Genomic DNA, 18,188 nt, shown 5'->3' with positions numbered 1-18,188 from the left:
TCTGCAATGATCTGACACTGTATCTGGTACCCCAAACCCTCACCACCTTAACCGTTCTGAAAAAAACTTTAAAAAAGACAAACGTGACTGGTGCCTAATATCCTTTCTCGGTTCACTATTGATGATGAAATTGATGGGATGAAATGCTATTCCACCGCCGGCCTCTGGAAATGCTATCTTGCCTTTGGGGAGGTCAGTGGGGTGCTACACACATCCTTGGAGATTTATAGGAATCACTTAGGTTGATGTCACTATGGACAATGTATGATGCTGTACAATGCAGAATTAAGCAGACTGTGCAATATGTCCATCCAACATGGAGGTCCATTGCATAGATCTTAGGTATCCAGTTTTATGTCGGTACCCTGAAATATATGAGTTGTTATCAAATCTTTGGAGCCTAAACTGTAGTAATTAAGGTACTGTTATAGTCTTTAAAGTAAACCTTAACTTAAAGGTTGGGTCACTTAAAACAACTGTAAGCATTAGGGGTTGAGGGCTGGGGTATCAGAAGGAGCAAAAACTCACTTGTGTGTAGTAAAAAGGAGATCTCACAGAATCCTAAGTTCAGGTCATATGATCTAATGCCATGGCAGCTGAGGTATAGGCCGTTGACCTAACATACCAGGTTTAAGTCACATGACCCTGTAGGCAACCCAGCAGGATCTTGTTAATGGCAGGGAGGTACAATTTAAAGTCGTTCTCAAATTCCTTCCTCACCCAGATCTAAGACCCAGAGTCTTCTGCTTGCAGCAATCGAATTTCAAATTTGTTTTGCATCCTTTATTGACCAACACAATATGATTTTTTTTTTCATTATAAGCAGCAGACTTACCGCCCCAGAAACTGGACCTCTCCTCGGTGGTGGTGGGGAATGGACTTATATTTTCCAACATCACCTTCTGGACGCGTCACGGTGTATCCGGCATACTGCACCCTGGGAAGGAGAGAAGAGTCATATTTGAGCTTTGTTATACACCATAGTGGTGATTGGGCAGGAAGTGCTGTGTGTTCACTGGCTTCTCCTTCAGCCTCTCCAGTTCTTGACCATCCCAGTTCTCTGCTGGTCTTACCTGTTCCAGAGGTCATCATCCTCTCCGCCCCAACCCCAGAAGGCGTTAGGAAAACCATTAATGTTCTGGAACTGCTCCACCGTCAGGCCGCTCACACCTCCAAAAAACTCCTTATAAGGTAGCCTGGGCGGAGAATACAGAAAGCAGAGCAGCTATTAGCTGGCAGAAAGGGCATGTCTGAGTATAGAGGACAGGGCCTATGAGAGTGAGGATTTCCAGTACAACTTTTATAAGAACTATATTGATCACCATGCTGATCCTATAGCTTTAGTACTTTCTCAGTCTGTAGGCGGGTGCAGTCTATTTTCTCCACTGCAGGTGGCGCTCAGCTGCAGCAGCAGTGCAGAGGGAGAGGAAGTCAAGGGGAACATGGTTCCTCTATGTATTCCTGGGTCACAGCCCATGTGACTCTGGCGGCCATCTTAGTGTCAGGCAGAGTCTATTTAAGACCCTGCCTCCTAAGTTTGGTGTGCATTTAGAATGGCATGTTGTTAGTGTCGGGACAGGTCACCTATCTGTCAGGGACAGTAATAGCGGCAGGGAAAGGTTCCAGACGAGAAGGGAAAGAATAGGGATCTGCTACTCCTCCTGGAAACCTTTCCGCTTCGGCTGGGACACGCTAGGCCCGCATTTTTGCCCCTCAAGACAGACGCTGTAAGGTCGGCTGAGTTCTGCTCTGCTACAATCTGCTGTTCACCTGTGATTGTTCCCGGTTGGGCTGCCTTCTGCCGGGCTTGTTGTGTTTAGTTGTATTCTGACTACAAGTTCTTTCTATTTGCTACTGGACTGTGTGTGAGTTAATGCCGTTGCACCACGCTGCACCCTCCCACAAGTCACTGACCTGAGAAATGCAGATCAAGAAAGTCAGAGAAAAGTCAGAAATACATATCTGCATCCTTGTTCTGGATACAGAGTCAAAGTATTCAATTCAGAGGACCGGCATGGAAGCCAGGCACCCCACATTTTTAAAAGGGGAAGTTACCAATGGCAATGTCACACAGGGGAACTCACAGGTACATGTACTTGTCCAGCTTTGCGGCGAAGTGCCGTGGCATATTCTGACAGCCATAATAATTGCGGTCGTTCTCCGGAATGTGGTCAACGTCGTGAAATATCAGACAGTCCCAATCCAAATCCTTCATTGCTTCAATAAAGCCGATATTAAAGAGCATTGCACGGTTAAATGGCTGATTCCCCGTCTGCAGAGAAAAAACAATATAAGTCAGCGAGCTGCTGAGTTGGGACAGTATGGTAAATACTGAGGACTAAACTGAAGTTCTATGGAATTTTAAGAATACAATTTCCCTTACCAGCATTCCCCCAATGTCATACACAAGAAATAAAGAGGATGGAAATGATGGGATCAGAGGTAGTAGGCACAGTCATCTGCAGTACGGGAACCAGACATCCAAGGTTGGGGTGTCAGAGATCAAAGGTAGGGGATCAAAAATCTTAGGTTGGGCTATCTGAGATCCAAGATTGATTCTGACATTGTGAGTTCAGGGATATGAAGTAGGGGGATCTGAGATCTAAGGTTGGTGGACCAGCGAACTAAGGTAGGGAGATTATTAGATCCAAGTTAGGGGAATCAGAGATCCAAGGTGGGGAGGTCTGGGATTTGAGGTTGAGGGATCAGAGATCCAAGGCTGGAGAATCAGAGATCCAAGGTTGGGGGACCAAAGATTTAAGGTTGGGAAAAGCACAGATCAAATGTAGGGGATCACAGATCCAAGGTAGGGGGATCAGGAATCTGAGGTTAGGCTAGCTTAGATCTGATACTGTAATGTTTATGACCTTTGCGCTTATTGAGAAACTCAACTATATGGTCAGCAGATGAACACAATCTTGTGGAAACAACGGGGCAACATGTACAATGCGTATGAAAAAAAGTGCAGCACTATACCTTTAGGACCATGTGGTAATAAGCATTAAACCAACTTCTTTCTAATGTAAATACATACATTAATAGTAATTACATTTATTTAAATAAATAAAATAACAGTAAACAACCAGCGTCCTTAGTCTCTATACAAAAATGTCCAATTGTAAAAACTTCAGAGTATTGCCTTCATGAACTCTGCAGAATATTGCTCTTGGGTCCCAAAAGCTCCAGTGCAAATGTGCAAAATGTGAAAAACAGCTTGTTTCATATAAGTGAATTATCCAAGTGCCACTCCACATGCCCCACCATCTGCCGCACTCACCAGATATTGCACCTCCTTAAATTAATACTAAGGTCTGATTGCGCTTAATGCTTGGCTCAAAAACATCAGCTCCACCTCTGGCACCTTTGGTCCACTTCTCTAATTTTACCTCCTTTCAGCTCCAAACCACCAATTGAAGGTACCAAAAATACCCCTAGATAGTGTAAAACCCTTTATTTAAATTTTTCCAGGACACTCCACTTAATGAACTTACATAAAACCACCATGGAATGGCTCTGCTTACTGTCTCTCAGTACTTACTGTCTCACAGTACACAAGGGGACAGTCCCTAAAGACTTCCTGATGATGAAACGCGTTGGAGGGGGCTACACCTGTGATGTAGTTTCTGCTCTGTGAAGTGCATGGTCATCTTGGAAACCAGGAAGTACCAAGTGACAGTAAGTGCACGAAGTGGAGTATGCTAGAAACATTTTACACTATCTATGGATCTTATTTTTTTTTTTTTTGGTGCCTTTCATTGGTGGTTTGGAGCTGAAAGAAGCGGAGACTGGAGAAGAGGACCGGAGGTGCCAGAGGAGGAGATGGTGTTAAGCATTAGGCGCAATTGGACCTTATTATTAAAGTATAACTAAAGGCAAAACTTTTTATTTTTTTGTTTTGGATAGAGTGGAGAGGGATTAGAACACCTGTCAGTTTCTATTGCTGTCTGTGTCCCAGCCCCCCGTTAGGGAGATTCACCCTCTCTATTTCTCCTGTTTACCATTATCATTGAAAGTGAAAGTAGAAGAAAATTCCATATTTTTAATTGTCGCCAGAAAAGTAATAGAGGGGAAATCTTCCAATGGGGACACTAGTTCTGGTTACGGAATCCCTTAATTTGTAGAGATTTCCTCTCACTTCCTGTTTGGTTATGGGACAGGAAGAAAACGGAAATCTCTGCGATGGTTAAAAAAAATCTGACAGAGGTTATAACCATCCACTGCTCTATCCAAAATGAAAAAAAAAAAGGTTTTGCCCATAGTTCTACTTTAAGGGGTCACAATATCTGGTGAGTGCGGCACATAATGAGGCAGGTGGAGTGGCACTTGGATAGTTCACTTATATGAGAGAAGCTGTTTTTTTTTCACCTTTTACACATTTGCACCGGAGCTTATGGGACACAAGAGCAATATTCTGCAGAGTTTATGGAAGCAATAATCTGCATTTTTCCACAATTGAACGTTTTTGCATAGGGACTAAGGACACCGTGTTTTTTTAATGTTTAAGCCCATGATTATCACGTTTGTTAGTCAAAGTTTATTTACATTAGTAAGAAGTAAGTTGGTTTTGATGCTTATTAACACATAAGGGGGGAGATTTACTAAAACTGGAGACTGCAAAATCTGGTGCAGCTGTGCATGGTAGCCAATCAGCTTCTAACTTCAGCTTGTTCAAGGCTCCGTTCAAACTTGATGCAACTTTGACGCAACTTTGGATGGGTGCGACTTGGATGCGACTTTGGCTTTGACCAGTGATATTGGACAACTGTCGCATATATAACATTCAGGTTGCAACTTTCATTCAACTTTTGAGGGTTTACATTGCAGTCTATGGCACTTAAATTGCATGAAAGTCAGACCAAAGTAGTGCAAGAACCTTTTTAAAATCACACATATTTGAACGGCTGTCATTGAATAACATGGGGTGCAACTTGTCATACAACTTAAGTGTCCAAAGTCGCACGACAAGTCGCACAAGTGTGAATAGAGCCTAAAGCCTTGACAAAAAAACTTGGAAGCTGATTGGTTTCTATGAAGAGCTGCACCAGATTTTGCACTCTCCAGTTTCCGTAAAACACCTTGGTCTTAAACGTATAGCGCTGCACCTTTTTTTTTTTTTTTTTACAAATTATTAAAGAAAAGCAGTCTCCAACATATCTAGGCAATAAAAGTAACATACACTGTATAATCCAATATACATCAGTTATCCTCTGGCAATCGTACAAACTGCCGAAAATTGCAAAGAAATAACATGAATCCCAAGGGAGTCCAAAATGCTAAAGCAGCAATGCAGTATTTCTCCTTACATACACTATATTACCAAAAGTATTGGGACACCTGCCTTTACACACGCATGAACTTTAATGGCATCCCAGTCTTAGTCCGTAGTTGAGTTGGTCCACCCTTTGCAGCTATAACAGCTTCAACTCTTCTGGGAAGGCCGTCCACAAGGTTTAGGAGTGTGTCTATGGGAATGTTTGACCATTCTTCCAGAACCGCGTTTGTGAGATCAGACACTGATGTTGGACGAGAAGGCCTGGCTCGCAGTCTCTGCTCTAATTTATCCCGAAGGTTTTCTATCGGGTTGAGGTCAGGACTCTGTGCAGGCCAGACAAGTTCCTCCACCCCAAAATCGCTGATCTATGTCTTTATGGACCTTGCTTTGTGCACTGGTCCAAATAATTTTGTGGAGGGGGGATTATGGTGTGGGGTTGTTTTTCAGGGGTTTGGGCTTAGTTCCAGTGAAAGGAACTCTGAAGCAGTGGGGGCTGGTGCTCAAAGTTTTTTTGGGGGGGGCGCAAACAAACTGAAAAATTCTAAAAAAAAAAAAAAAACATCAATTGCAGCCTCACTGTGCCCATCAAACACAGCCACTGTGCCATCAATTGCAGCAACTGTGCCCATCAAATGCCACCACTGTGCCATCAAACACTGCCACTGTGCCATCAATCGCAGCCACTGTGCCATCAATCGCAGCAACTGTGCCCATCAAATGCCGCCACTGTGCCATCAAACACTGCCACTGTGCCATCAATCGCAGCCACTGTGCCATCAATCGCAGCCACTGTGCCATCAATCGCAGCAACTGTGCCCATCAAATGCCGCCACTGTGCCATCAAACACTGCCACTGTGCCATCAATCGCAGCCACTATGCCATCAAACGCAGCCACTGTGCCTATCAAAAACAGCCACTGTGCCATCAAATGCTGCCACTGTGCCCCATCAAATGCTGCCACTGTGCCCATCAAATGCTGCCACTGTGCCCATCAAATGCTGCCACTGTGCCCATCAAATGCTGCCACTGTGCCCCATCAAATGCTGCCACTGTGCCCATCAAATGTTGGCACTGTGACCCCCCGCCCGCTCGCCGTCTGCCCGGCACTTACCCTATCTCGGTGGCAGCTCAGGCAGCGGGTGACGGCGGTGAGCTGTGGGATCTTGCAGTGTGTCCTCCATGCGTCTCCTCCCCTCCTCCTGATAGGCGTCCAATCGCAGCGCCTGTCCTTTCAGCCATTAAGGTGATGGGTATCAGACCTGCGCTACCTGATTGGTGGAGAGGTGGTTCAGTGTTAGAAAAGCGAATATTCATTCACTTTTCTAACACACCTGGGTGGACTGCGAGCGCAATGCTTTGCGCTCGCAGTTCACCTTTTTTGAAGCCTATTAGAGCCTAGGGCTCTAATCAGGTGCTTCAAACCCCGCCCCCCCCCCCCGCCGCTGTTATTCAGGCGCCCGACGTCCGAAAAGGGGCCGGACGCCTGAAAAGGAGGTGGTGGCAGGGGCCATGGATAGATTCATGCAATGCATGAATCTATCCATTATTCAAGAGGGGGAGGCTGGAGAGAGGGGGCGGCCCCCATGCACTCTTAATGGACGTACCGCCACTGCTCTTAAGGCATCGACATACCAAGACATTTTGGACAATTTCATTCTCCCAACTTTGTGGGAACAGTTTGGGGATGGTCCCTTTCTGTTCCAACATGACTGCACACCAGTACACAAACATGGTCCATAAAGACATTATATCTGAGAATACGGAATCCAACAATGGGGGATCGGTAATCTGAGGTTGAATGATCAGAGATCCAAGATAGGGGGATCAAAGATCCAAGGTTGGGAGATCAAAGATGCAGGGTTGGAGGATCAAAGATCCAAAGTTGGGGGATCAAAGATCTGAGGTTGGAGGATCAAAGATCCGAAGTTGGGGGATCAAAGATCTGAGGTTGGAGGATCAAAGATCCGAAGTTGGGGTATCAAAGATCTGGGGTTGGAGGATCAAAGATCCAAAGTTGGGGTATCAAAGATCTGGGGTTGGAGGATCAAAGATCCAAGGTTGGGGGATCAAAGATCTGAGGTTGGAGGATCAAAGATCCGAAGTTGGGGTATCAAAGATCTGAGGTTGGAGGATCAAAGATCCGAAGTTGGGGTATCAAAGATCTGGGGTTGAGGGATCAAAGATCTGAGGATGGAGGATAAGAGATCTGAGGTAGGGGAATCACAGGACTGAGGTGCGGACAGTAGATGTCTGTCACACCAACTCCTCTCAATGCTGAAGGTGATATCATAACCTTGGTAAAACTCTCTTCTTCCACTAGGTGTCAGCAGAGTTCTTTATAACTTACAGAGAAGTGCCATGATATACACTAACATTGGTCAGCAATATATCAACCAATTGTACTTTTCTTGTACTATGCTCCACTTAAAATTGTAAATGTTGTTTAGTCAATAGAGCTGGAAAAAAATGTTTCAATCCAACCGACAGCAGCTGAAAAAAAAAACAGATAATCTCTAATCTGGACCAGGAACAGTATCTGATCTATTCGGTATGAAATAATCTTACCAATACTTTGGTTAATCAATACAAAACATTATTGAACACTAATTCAGCAGTACAAGAGATGGACGGAGTGATGTTCTCTTACCTGTTCGATGACGTATAAGGCGAATTGCAGCCGCTGTCTCTGCAGCATAGGAATGAGGTGTCTGAACAGAACCGGGAGATGTTCATGTCGATTCCGGAATGGGATGAGGATGGCAACCTGGAGACAAGGGTGATACAAGATACACTATATTGTCAAAAGTATTGGGACACCTGCCTTTACACGCACATGAACTTTAATGGCATCCCAGTCTTAGTCCGTAGGGTTCAATATTGAGTTGGCCCACCCTTTGCAGCTATAACAGCTTCAACTCTTCTGGGAACAAGTTTTAGGAGTGTGTCTATGGGAATGTTTGACCATTCTTCCAGAAGCGCATTTGTGAGGTCAGGCACTGATGTTGAACGAGAAGGCCTGGCTCGCAGTCTCCACTCGAATTCATCCCAAAGGTGTTCTATTGGGTTGAGGTCATGTCTTTATGGACCTTGCTTTGTGTACTGATGCGCAGTCATGTTGGAACAGGAAGGGGCCATCCCCAAACTGTTCCCACAAATTTGGGAGCAGGAAATTGTCCAAAATGTCTTAGTATGCTGACGCCTTAAGTGTTCCCTTCACTGGAACTAAGGGGCCAAGCCCAACCCCTGAAAAACAACCCCCACACCATAATCCCCCTCCACCAAATAATTTGTACCAGTGCACACTACTCATGTAGCCGGAGGCCGCGAACCCTGGAAGGAAGACTGGAGGAAAATATCAGCCATCTCAGTGGTGACATTTGAGCGCTGGAGGGCTTCGTTCTAAAGTAAGTCTATCATAATGTGCTAGTATGCAATGCATACTAGCACATTATGCAATTGCCTTGCAGGGAATTTTTTTTTTTTTTGTTAAACCACCTGCGGTTTACTACCTCTTTAAGTGTTTTCGTAGTAGAACTTGCAGTTGATTGTGAAGTGATGTACCAGAAATGGCCATCCAATAGATTAGTTTGGGGCCAGTGTGATGTCCTCAGTGCTTTCTGTCTATTTCATTGTTATAACAGACACTGGGCCTTGCTATCTGCTGGTATTAGGAGTTTTGGCCGCCCTAGAATCTCCTACCAGGAGTAGGTAGTGATGTTATCAATAACTTGCATACAGCATGGCTCATAAGCTTCCTCTTATAAAAGTGGCTATCCTGATGGCAATCGGATAGAATATCTTTATACTTGATCCTTACCTTCCAGCGTGGGACACAGTCTCTGGGCTTCCAGTGACCACCCAGTTTGATGGAGTCATCATCAAAGAGTTGTTGGATGTCACTCAACTGTACTTCACTCACGTTGACCTCCATGGGGCCTTCTAGATTGTGGGAAAAAAAAAGAGCCATCAGTGGTGAATCTGTCAGTGCCCCATTATAGAGAAGAGTGTAGGCAGGCGCAGTCTACTTTCTCCACTGCAGGTGGTGCTCTTCCGGAGCAGCATTGCAGTTGGAGAGGAAGTCAATAGGAACATGGTTCCTCTATGGTTTTCTGGGTCACTGGGGAAGCCGCTGCTGCCCCGTGGGAGTCTGGCAGGCATCTTGGCTCAGGCAGAGCCTATTTAAGGCCCTGAATCCCAGGCTGAGCATGCATTTTGTGAGTGGGTAGAGTAGGGAGAGGTACCCCGCCTGGTAGGGACAGTACTAGCAGCAGGGAAAGGTTCCTGATAAGGAGGAAGAGCATAGAGCCTGCAACTTCTCTGGACATCTTTCCGCTTGGGACCGAGATGGCCAAGCCACATTCTGCCCCTCCTAACATGCACTGTCAGTTCGTCTGAAAGCTGCTCTCTCCTCGCTGTTGGACCCGTGAGTGTTCCTACCAGATTCAATGTGAACGGTCTTTGTATTACTTCAGAACAAATTCTTTAATCGCACTTGGACTGTGTGTGTTATTGTCGGCGCACCGTGCTGCACCCCACCTACAAGAGCACCCCAATATTACCAGTTTAAAGCCTCTATAGACACTCCATCCATAAAACCTCTCCCTGTCAGCGGCCGTTATAGAAAAGTGCACCCTGATATTACAAGCTCAGCACCTCTGTAGGCACATCATTCATAGACCTATCTAAGTTAGTTCCCCGTTATAGAGGAGAGCACTTCAACACTACCAGCTAAGTGCCTCAATAAATACACCATCCATGAACCTACTCATCTCAGGGCCCAGTTTTACAGAAGCATAGCCCAAAAATTACAATCACCTCAATAGACACATTATACCATTAAACCTATCCATGTTAGCACCCTTTTTTAGAAGAGGGCACTTTGATATTATCAGTTTAGAGCCTCTACAGACACATTGATGAACCTGTTAGTATCAGCCCTCAGTTATAGAGAAGCACATCCAATACTACCAGCCCAGAACCTCTATAGACACATCATCCATGAACCTATCCATGTCAGCACCCTGTTATAGAGGGAAGCACCTTGATATTACCAGCTAAGCACTTCTAGACTCATCATCCCTGAAACTATGCAGGTCAGCCTCTCATTAGAGAAGAACACACCCTGATATTACCACCTTAGCAAATCTATAGACACATCATCCATAAACCTATTGATGTCTGCACCCCATTATAGAGGAGTGCACCCCAATATTACCAGACTCATTAGCTCTCTGGATACATCATCCATGAAACTATTCATGTTAGTGCCATATTATTGAGGAGAGCACCCCAATATTGCAAGCTAAGAGCCTTTACAGACATATAATACATGAACCTGTCCATGTCATTGCACGTTATAGAGGAGAGCACCTGGATATACCCAACTTAGAGCCTCTATAGACATCATCATTTATGAATTTATCTAAGTCAGCATTCTGTTATAGAGGAAGGCACCCCTATATTACCATCTTAGAACTTCTATAGACACGTCTCCATTAATTTTTTAGTGATAGTGCCCTTTATAGGGGTGAGCACCACAATAATATCATTCCAGAGCCTCTATAGCAGGGCTTCTCAACTAGGGTTCCTCCAGAAGTTGCTAGGGGTTCCTTGAGCAATGAGCTATTTCTGCCTCTCAGATAAGTTCCTACTGACACCATCTGTAAGGCAGTAATTCTTCGCAATGACCACAAGTGTAAGGATCATTCTTCCCTCCGACCATCACACTAATGTATCATGAATTGTAGATATAGTCATTTTTATCAGGGGTTCCCTGAGACCACAAAGTTATTTCAAGGGCTCCTCTGTGTTGAAAAGGTTGAGAAAGGCTGTTCTATGGACACAACCTAGAACCTGCCTATATCAGCATCCTGTTATGGAGGAGATCACCCCGATACTACCCGCTCAGCTCCTCTAGAGCAGGGGTACTTAAACTTTCTAAGCTAAGGGCTAGTTTACTGTCCTTCAGACTTTAGGGGGGGCCAGACGTTGGTGTCAGTGGGAGGAATAGTACCCTATTGTTGGTGTCAGAGGGAGAATTCGAACCCCATTGTTGGTGTCAGAGGGAGAAATTGAACCCTATTATTAATGTCAGTGGGAGGAATAGTGTCCCATCACTGGAGTCATTGAGAGGAATTATGCCCCATTGTTGGTGTCAGTGGTTGGAATAGTGTCTTGTATCAGTGAGAGGAACACTGCCCCAAGGGCCAGATAAAGGCCAGCAAAGGGCTGCACCTGGCCCCCGGGCCACAGTTTTGGAGACCACTGCTCTTGAGAAACATTTTATATAAGAGTAATATTGTAGGTTTACCATAGGTAATTGTCCAGATCATAGGTGTGCTATTGCATTAGGGTGTGCACCCCAAAGCTCAAGCACACATGCCCTTCTCTGCAGCCTCAGCTGCACCGGACAGTGAATGAATGGGAAGTGCTCTGTGCTGAGTGGCTAATAAACACTGTAATTACTACGCTTCCGTTATGAATGAACACAGTGAATGTGTTCACTGTCTTCATTTAGAAAAGAAAGGGGCCAGTAAATTACATATTGACTAGCCCTTTCCTCCACTCTCAAACTTGAAACATCCCCCCGCAGCAGCCACGGGAAGAGGAGGGAAGCCAGCAGCATTGCGGGAGGGGGGGAAGCCCAGGCAGTAGGGGTAGTCAGCACAGCATAGAGTAATTACAGTGTGCCCAGGCACACCTAGCACCCCCCCCCACGCACACCTATAGTCCAGATTATTACATACAGTATATCATATTATCTGGATTTGCTTTTATAGGGGGCCTCAGAAGTAAATAACTTATACAGGCCCAGTGGTGTTGAGAATGGTGTCCTACTGGTCACTGATCTCTGACTTACTCATAAACGGGAGGCGCTCCGGGCACTGAAGATGCGGCAGGTAGGTGAAGTCTTCGGGAAGGAAAGTCGTAGTCTGAATATAGGAGTCATTGTTGCTGAAATAGATGGGATATTCTGAAGAAAAACACAAATGGAAAGGTATGATCAGGAACCTGAATGTGATATTTATATCAGAACTGCCACTTCCATTGTGAGTTTCAGGAAATAAGAGTTAGCATTCATTATCCTTCCACTGAGAACACTAGGTACCCTGGGAAATGCAAAAGGCAAAACCTGCATAAGATGCATTGATCATGTAGTTTCATGGTGGCATTTGTTGCCCTGTATACACAGCCTATAGAAGATTAAACCTTTACCTTCCGGAGTGAGAAGTTTCACTTTGTGTTCAAACATGAGACATGCAGCATGGCACTGCACAGGCTAATGCATGACCTCTGTCTGCAGTCTAAGAACTGACACTTCCTGTGAAGAAATTACATATCCTACAATCCCTGTGTCACTCTGTCTAGCACTAATGCAGGTAAAAGCTAAATAGTAATTAGATCTGATAGAAACACAAACAGGCAGAGCAATGAAGATAAGAGATGTGTGGCAGAGCAGGCAGAGCAAAGAAGGGAAAAGGGACAAGCTAGGTTAATGAATACATGGACAAAAGGGAATCGATCAGCCATGACACTAAGGGCTGCAGCCACAACACGTAAGCCCATCATTACACGGTAAGGCAAACAAACAACACAGGAAATATAACTACATCAGGGGTCTCCAAACTTTCTAAACAAAGGGCCAGTTTTTTGTCCTTCAGACTTCAGGGGGGCCGGACTGCGGCCAGTGGGAGTGGAAATGTTCCTGGCATCAGTGGAAGTAAACATCACATTTGGCATTAGGTGGAGGAACAGTGCCCCATTGTTGGTATCATTGGGAGGAATAAAGCCCCATCATTGGTGTCAATGGGAGAAATAGTGCCCCATGGTTTGTGTCAATGGGAGAAATTGTGCCCCATCATTGGTATCATTGGCAGGAATAGTGCCCAATTGTTGATGTCACTGGGAGAAATGACACCCCATTGTTGGTGTCAAAGGAGGAAATGGTGCCCCATTATTGGTGTCAAAGGGAGAAATGGTGCCCCATTGTTGGTGTCAATGGGAGAAATGGCGCCTCATTGTTGATGTCAGTTGGCAGAATAGCATCTCGTATCAATGGGAGGAATAGTGCCCCAAGGGCCAAATAAATTTGGAGACCAGTTTGGAGACCACTGAACTACACTAATACTTAGTTAAAACAACAAACATCTGAAAGTTCTCAGCTCCTTTAAACGGTATAGCATTTTGTTATATATATATATATATATATATATATATATATATATATATATATATATGGTACTTGTTGATCCTGCCAGAAATCTTCTGAGCTGATAATGTCCTGCGCTTCCTGCCTGTGCTGCACTCTTATCAGTTATATTGTTCCCAGCTATCTCTGTGGACTACAGAACTCCTCCCCCAATGCTATAGTGATGATTAGAGATGCACCGAAATTTCGGCCGCCGAAACATATCGGGCAAAAATTGTGCTATCTGCATCTACAGATAAGAGAAAAAGGTGCCGATAATGGCGCCGAAAACGCACCCGATTTTACCGCGATTCTGCCGCGATTTTACCACCATTTTACTGTGCTTATTGTGTGTTTTTCATAGGTCATGTGGCTCAAAAACTGCATCAAAAACATAACACAGGTGTGTTAGTGATGCGTTCTTGCTGCATTTTCAATGGGGAGGTGAGTTTTTGGTGCGCTTTTTTTAACTGACCAAAAATGCAGCAAGCAGGACTTATAACACCGCAGCGGAAGCACAACGAACCAGTGTGAAGACATACATAGAATTTAAAAGGATGCATTTTTCTTCAGCTTTTCTTGCGCTAAAGGTGGCGATAATGGCCGACAATAAATTCATATTCATTTAAATTCATGATATTAACCACATGCCAACCAGCGCACAATCATGTACGTCGGCACAATGGCACAGCTGGGCAAATGGGCGCGCGCCCGCCATGTACTCCGTGACCGTGCCCGCGGGTCCCACGGACTCGATGTCCGCCGGGGGGCCCGCGATCGTGTCACGGAGCAGCAGAACGGGGACATGCCTATGTAAACAAGGCATTTCCCTGTTCTGCCTAGCAACATGACAGAGATCACTGTCATCGGGAGCAGTGATCTCTGTCATGTTGTAGTGAGCCCACCCCCCCCCAGTTAGAATCACTCCCTAGGACACACTTAACCCCTTGATCCCTAGTGTTTAACCCATTCCCTGACAGTGTCATTTACACAGTAATCAGTGCATTTTTATAGCACTGATTGCTGTATAAATGACAATGGTCCCAAAATAGTGTCAAAAGTGTCCGATGTGTCCGCCATAATGTCGCAGTCACAATAAAAATCACAGATCGCCGCCATTACTAATAAAGAAAAAATAATATAAAAATGCCATAAATCTATCCTCTATTCTGTAGACGCTATAAATTTTGCGCAAACCAATCAATATACGCTTATTGCGATTTTTTTTACCAAAAATATGTAGAAGAATACATATGGGCCTAATCTGAGAAAGAAATGTGTTATTTTATATATTTTTGGGGGATATTTATTATGGCAAATAGTAAAAATATTGCTTTGTTTTCAAAATTGGCGCTTTTTTTTTGTTTATAGAGCAAAAAATAAAAACCGCAGAGGTGATCAAATACCACTAAAAGAAAGCTCTATTTGTGGGAAAAAAAGAACTTTGTTTGGGTGCAACGTCGCACGACCGCGCAATTGTCAGTTAAAACGACGCAGTGCCGAATCGGAAAAAGTGCTCTGCTCAGGAAGGGGGTAAATCCTTCCGGGGCTGAAGTGGTTAATAAAAAAATCGAATATAATACAATTATATATAAAAATATATATATTTTTTTTAAAAACTGTGATTTTCGGTTTTGGTTTTCGGCCAAGTGCATACCGCATTTTCGGTTTCGGCACCAAAATTTCCATTTGGTACACCTCTAGTTCTGAAGTTCTAACAAACTTCCTATCCTAGGGTGACAGCGCTCCTCCCTAATAGATACAGTACAGTGAGTGAGCGCTGTCACCCTAGGACAGTCATATATGAGGACCGCAGAGCTTTACACTGAATTATCAAAAATGGAAACTTTACCTTAGGTTCACACCTATGCGTTTTTTAGTGCGTTTTGCAGTTTGCACAAACGTACTACAGTCCATTTAACATGGTTTCACTTTGTCAAAGGGGGCTTCCAGATTCCGAGTAAGCCCCCCCGCCTGCAGACCCCCACAACCACCGGTCAGGGTTGTGGGGAAGAGGCCCTTGACCCCATCAACATGGGGACAAGGTGCTTTAGGGCGGGGGGGGGGGGGGGGGGCAGAGCCCCCCTGCCCCAAAGCCCCCCCCACATTGAGGGCATGTGGACTGGTATGATTTAGGAACGCTCGCTCATCCCCTCCCTTTTCTTACCTGCTGGGTTGCATACTCAGATAAGGGTCCAGTATAGATTTTGGGGGTGGGCCCCCTCGCCATTTTTTAAAATAAATTTGGCGAGGTTCCCCTCAAAATCCATACCAGACCCTAAGGGCCTGGTATGGATTGGGGGGGGGGGATCCCACGCTGTTTTTTTTACCAATTTTATTTTTTTATTGCTGGCAATTTTTTTTTTTTACATTCAGCTGTCAGCGGGGGGAACCCCGCTGACAGCTGATGACTCATCTGTTGTTAAGGACACAGTGGCTGCCTTCCTGACCGCTCCTTAGCAGCCAGCTATACACAGTTTGCTATGGAGAAAAAAAACGCAACAAGCAAAACGCATCAAAAACACAACACTTGCGTTTTTTGTGTGGGTTTATGAAGTCTATTACATGCAAAATGCCATCTACTGCGGGGAAAAAAAGTCCTTGACCCTTTCCAAAAGGGCACCTACTGAAAAACGCATAGATGTGAACATGTACCATAGGAAACCATGTTAAATGGACTGTAGTGCATTTCTACAAAGTGCGAAATGCACTAAAAAACGCATAGGTCTGAACCTTAGGCATGTGCAATTCGTTGAGTTCCGAACTAGTTTTTTTAACTTATTTCGACAAATTCGTTAATTCAAAAATATCCGAATTAACGAAAACATGTTTGATTTTTCAGATTTTTCGAATATTCGAAAATTCGTAAATTTGAAAATTCCTAAATCCGAAAACCCGAAAATGTGAAAATCTGAAATGATAACTAACTAATAATAACTTAACTATTACTAACTATTAAATTATAGGTATTGGAATTTCCTTTCAAATTTGGCTGTTAGTGAACGTAAGGAATATGAATTTATCCGGAGTTATGAATTATCCAAAATAACGAATGCCGTATCTAAACGAATGGAACGTAACTAATTAATAATAATAAATAACAACAATAATAAAAAAAACTTTTTATTATTATTAGTATTTATTAATAATTCGTTCCATTCCATTTGTTTAGATGCGGCATTCATTATTTTGGATAATTTGTAACTTCAGGTAAATTCGTATTTGTTATGTTCACTAACAGCCAAATTTGAAAGGAAATTCCTATAATTTAATAGTTAGTTAGTATGCAATTCTCTTAAGTCCACCTCACCATACTCAAACTGACCCCTCTATAGAATTGCAGGCCTGTTGTCATATTGTGGTCACCCCTGTGTACCTACCTGTGTCATTACTGCTGTTATTCCTCCGTGCGTACGCACTGCGCACCATCTGCTCATACACCTGTGCTCCTATAGTGCGCATGTTCTCCCGTATGAGGATACCACGAGCTTGCATCATGAAAAGATAGGTGTTCACTGCGGAGACACAACAAGGAGACATCAAGGAGACATCATGAACTAAGCTTCCCATTGTATCAGAATCTTGGGGAAGGTGGAGGAGATTGGCCAATCAGATGGCTGCTTTCACTGGGACTCTGTGTAGATAAAATGCTGCATGAAATCTGATTGGCTGTTAATTAAACACAGACATTTTTTTCTCCTCCACACAATGAGGGGAAGTTATCATAATCAGAATCTCTCATTCTTCATATGTACTATCATTGATCGATCTGCTGGCAGTGATAACTACGTGGAGATCAGGCCAAGGAGGTTCTGCTTGTGGGATCTACTGAGAGATGGGGAACCATTCAGGGAATGGAGGAAAAAAACTGACGCTTTACTGGCAAACCCCCCCCCCCCCCCCGCACAAAGGGCATGAAGCTGGAGGATGATGATGAAGAAATACAAAGATAGCGTATGAACACCAACTGATTAAATGTATTATACATAGTCATACCTCCCAACTTTTTGAGATGGGAATGAGGGACACCTATCAGCAAATGACCCCTGGCCACGCCCTCTTAATGGAGAATTGTACAAAAAAACAAGATTGGTTAAACCCACAAGTGCTTTTTTTTACCACTACTATTCTTTTATATTGGCTTTTGGAATTTACAAATGCAGCAATTTAGATGAATCAGATGAAAGGTTTAGTACTAGAAAACACTTTTTGATAGATGAAAGGTGCATTTTATATACAACTCTATAGATCAGACCAAAATGAGGGACAAATGGGGTGGAATGAGGGGCAGAGGGACATTGCTCCAAATCCGGGACAGTCCCTCGAAATCAGGGACAGTTGGGGAGCTATGCACAGTGAGAGATGAACATGTTACATGACATGAAGCAGAGGGCTGGGGATGTGGGGTGGACTTCATGAATAATGGATAAGAAATATGAGATAAGTGCAGACAGGTCCCCTGTGGCACCTCCCTTCTGTATACACCTGTGGCCACTCTGTCCTCCTTCCTGTATACACCTGTATACACAATTGGCCCCTTTGACCTCTCTTCTGTATACACCTGTGGCCCCTCTGTAGTTTCTTCTGTATACACCTGTGGCCCATCCATCCTCTCTTCTGTATACACCTGTGGTCCCTTTGTCCTCCCTCCTATATACACCTGTGGCCCATCCGTCCTCTCTTCTGTATACACATAGCCCCTCTGTCCTTGCTTCTGTATACACCTG

General features: G+C 44.2%; 1 protein-coding gene across 1 annotated transcript in view; it reads right to left on the bottom strand.

Annotated features, from left to right (window-relative positions):
- The window catches only part of B4GALT5 (beta-1,4-galactosyltransferase 5), a 47,514-nt gene that overhangs the window by 7,200 nt on the left and 22,126 nt on the right, over nt 1–18,188 (bottom strand). Inside the window, exons 2-8 of the mRNA XM_073606765.1 lie at nt 16,842–16,976; nt 12,133–12,246; nt 9,091–9,212; nt 7,921–8,037; nt 2,085–2,272; nt 1,074–1,196; nt 836–937 (exon numbers count right to left, since the gene is read on the bottom strand). Of these exons, the coding sequence (XP_073462866.1) occupies nt 836–937; nt 1,074–1,196; nt 2,085–2,272; nt 7,921–8,037; nt 9,091–9,212; nt 12,133–12,246; nt 16,842–16,976 (901 nt within the window). The remainder of the gene's footprint in view (nt 1–835; nt 938–1,073; nt 1,197–2,084; nt 2,273–7,920; nt 8,038–9,090; nt 9,213–12,132; nt 12,247–16,841; nt 16,977–18,188) is intronic.

This window comes from Aquarana catesbeiana, linkage group LG12, assembly GCF_042186555.1.
Source record: "Aquarana catesbeiana isolate 2022-GZ linkage group LG12, ASM4218655v1, whole genome shotgun sequence".
Lineage (NCBI taxonomy): Eukaryota > Metazoa > Chordata > Amphibia > Anura > Ranidae > Aquarana > Aquarana catesbeiana.
This window is presented reverse-complemented; position numbering and strand designations above follow the sequence as displayed.